Genomic DNA, 3,103 nt, shown 5'->3' on the forward strand with positions numbered 1-3,103 from the left:
AAGATTAAGAATGCATAATTTAATTACAGAACCGCCTCTTTGCATGGGAAAAAACCGTTAAAAGTGGGTCCCTGAAGTGTCTGTTAACCCCGCGTTGCTTCCCCGTTCGCAGCAGATCTTCGTCACCACCATCGCAGTCGCCGTAAACTCCAAATCACTCTGATGTTTCCATCACAAACCCTAACTCCTAGCTCCGGCTTCTCGTCTTCCATAGTGCCGCTAATTCTTCTAAATCCTCCACTCCGATCTCAGATCATATCTCTATTTCGCTTATAGTCATCTCATTCGAATCATTTCTCGATCTGTGAGAAAATAAGAGGTTGATTCAGTTTTTATTTCTTACAATGTCGAACCAGCATGGAGATTATAATAAAAAGATTGACTATGTATTCAAAGTGGTGTTAATTGGGGACTCAGCCGTGGGGAAATCTCAGCTGTTGGCTCGTTTCTCTAGAAATGAGTTCAGTGCGGATTCTAAGGCCACCATTGGTGTAGAATTCCAAACAAAAACTCTCTTTATCGATCAGAAAACCGTTAAGGCACAGATTTGGGACACTGCTGGACAAGAAAGGTTTGCCTTCTTTGTTGTTTTTCATCCTTAATTGAATGATGATCTTTTTCTGATGCATTTGATTTTCCGGAAATTTGGATTGCGTATCCAAAAAAGTCTAATAACGTGAACATGATCTTCCATTTAGTGTATATTTCTTTGGTTTCTGTACTTCTGATGAAAATTGAATTGAAAAGATAAAGTTGGCTTCTCAGGCATCAAACAATAAGAATATGCTATACTGTTCCTGTTTCCCAAACATGCTGGCTAAGCTGTTCAATTCAAATTTCAAAGAACAAGAGTATATGAAATGCAAATTAGTGGAAGAAACCTGATATCAGAATACAAATGTATTCATATTTGTTATTGTTGAATCATTTACATCAGTTATGAGATGATGTCTTGAAGATTATATATTCTTTTGTTTATTAGAAGTTATAACCATTCTATAATTGGTTCTACATAATGTTTTTATTTATGGTTTTGAGTAAGGGATAAATTTTCCCCTCTTGGTGCAAATGATTGAGTATTAGAACTAAATTGTCCATTTTTTCTCCCTTTATTGCAATAATGATCAAAGTGTGAATGATATCATAGAAGGTTATGGGGTTGATTCTTCTTCTTATTCTTCTGTGATAAAATTACCCTTTTGACAATGGAGCCCATGTTTCTTAGTGAAGATACATGATCTATCACAGCAATAACTTAAGTTAGGATTTGACCCACACACTATCCAATATAGCCTATATAGGATACTAAAAGGTTGTGTTAGTTCTAAAATCCAAATGAATTAAGTCTATTTCTTATTCAAGATACATGATCTGTCACATAAATATTGCTAAGCTGTAGAGAACATCAACTCATGTTCTCTAGGTCATGTGTTTGAGGCTTCACATTTATATCATTTAAAAATAAGTTCAGTGTCTCATACATAAATGCTGAACAAACCAAACGAGAATATCAAAATTTTAAGTAAGTTTGATTTCACAAATTGTGAAACTAGTAATCCACTAGAGTAACTCAAGTTGTTGGATTCTTATTTAAAATGTCTTAAGTTGAAGTGGCGTCATTATTGTAGAGGGTCATATAAAGTTTTTATAAGAATATTCTATCTTTTTAGTAAGGTGATTTCATTAATTTATAAGAGTTAAAGTTATATATTTTAGGGTCTTACTTTAATTAGATCAAGTGTCAAACTATGTTAATTAATGTTTTAGTTAATATATGATTCTTTGTTCCTGGTTTTTGTTTAACTCATTAGATAATGGGCAATAACAAGTACATACCATAGAGCTGAATTACTTAATTTTGATCAACTGATGAGTTGTTTTTGTTTTTATTGACTACAATCTTTTTTCATCGTGGATATGAGTTTTTACGCTCTATTACTAAAGTATGAGTCTTCACTCTATCGAACCCAACCTTAGTGAATATATGCTTGATTCTTGTCTTTTGTTTTTGATTGAATTGATCAGATACCGAGCAGTAACAAGCGCATACTATCGAGGAGCAGTTGGAGCGATGTTAGTCTATGACATGACAAAGCGCCAATCATTTGACCACATGGCAAGGTGGCTTGAGGAACTAAGAGGACACGCGGATAAAAACATGGTGGTGATGCTCGTAGGCAATAAGTCTGACCTGGGAAGTCTTCGGGCAGTGCCAATTGAAGATGCTCAGGAGTTTGCTGAAAGGGAGAACTTGTGCTTCATGGAGACATCCGCCCTCGAATCAACCAATGTGGAAACCGCCTTTCTGACTGTCTTGACAGAAATTTACAGGATTATGGCAAAGAAGAGTTTAGCTGCAGATGGCTCGAGCTCGGGAAAGTCAATGTCTTTTAAGGGAACTGCGATCATAGTTCCTGGTCAGGATTCAGATGGAGAAAAGAAGAGTGGCTGTTGCTGAACAATTTTTATGTCTTCGGAATAACCATTCGAAATTCTGTTTTTTGTTTGTTTTGATGTTATGCTTGTTTTCTTTTAGCAATCTTTGTAGAAATTAAATATATAGTAATAGTAGTACAATGTGTTACACTTTTAATGGTTGATGAATTATGAGAAACAAAGTAAGATTGGTGACAATTTGATCAGTTCTCCTATTCAGTTTTATGATTAACAATATTTATAATTATGGATTGAATTGGATATGTTTAATAATTGTTTTTTTCAATATTGGACATGATTTTAAAGTAATTAATCAAACAAATCAACTACAAAAATACAAACATAATCATAATTTCAAATCAATTGTCTTTTTAAACAAAGACATGAAAAATAAGTTAAAATAAGTACATATCAGATTTCATTGATTATTTTAATAGGAAATATATCTAACTAAAATATATGAGTTTCTTTTAGATACAGTTAAAACATTTCATTAAATACAAAAAATGGGAAGGTCAAGAATCAAAGTTAGACAAACTCTATTTATGATTAAAAAATGACAATCAAACGATCTTAAAAAACCTGATTAGTAGCCAATAAACATATGTAAAACAAAGATTACAAATTGTATCAAATTCTAATTATCTCAATCAAGATTTTTATTTCC

The 3,103-nt window shown here is 33.0% G+C and overlaps 1 protein-coding gene across 1 annotated transcript; it reads left to right on the top strand.

Annotated features, from left to right (window-relative positions):
* The first annotated feature begins 329 nt into the window (after window positions 1-329).
* LOC124942009 (ras-related protein RABA4d-like) lies at window positions 330-2,596 on the top strand. Its single transcript, XM_047482415.1, has 2 exons — window positions 330-571; window positions 2,026-2,596. The coding sequence occupies exons 1-2, from the start codon at window positions 345-347 to the stop codon at window positions 2,456-2,458; spliced, it is 660 nt and encodes a 219-aa protein (XP_047338371.1). The 5' UTR covers window positions 330-344; the 3' UTR covers window positions 2,459-2,596.
* Window positions 2,597-3,103: the final 507 nt, after the last annotated feature.

The sequence above is a fragment of the Impatiens glandulifera genome, chromosome 6 (genome assembly GCF_907164915.1).
Source record: "Impatiens glandulifera chromosome 6, dImpGla2.1, whole genome shotgun sequence".
Classification (NCBI taxonomy): domain Eukaryota; kingdom Viridiplantae; phylum Streptophyta; class Magnoliopsida; order Ericales; family Balsaminaceae; genus Impatiens; species Impatiens glandulifera.

What these genes read in the sequence shown, in the direction of transcription:
- LOC124942009 (XM_047482415.1), top strand. Translation starts at nt 345, where the DNA reads ATGTCGAACCAGCATGGAGATTATAATAAAAAGATTGACTATGTATTC. An exon ending in GACACTGCTGGACAAGAAAG is followed by an intron (nt 572 to 2,025) that starts GTTTGCCTTCTT and finishes TGAATTGATCAG; the next exon opens with ATACCGAGCAGTAACAAGCG.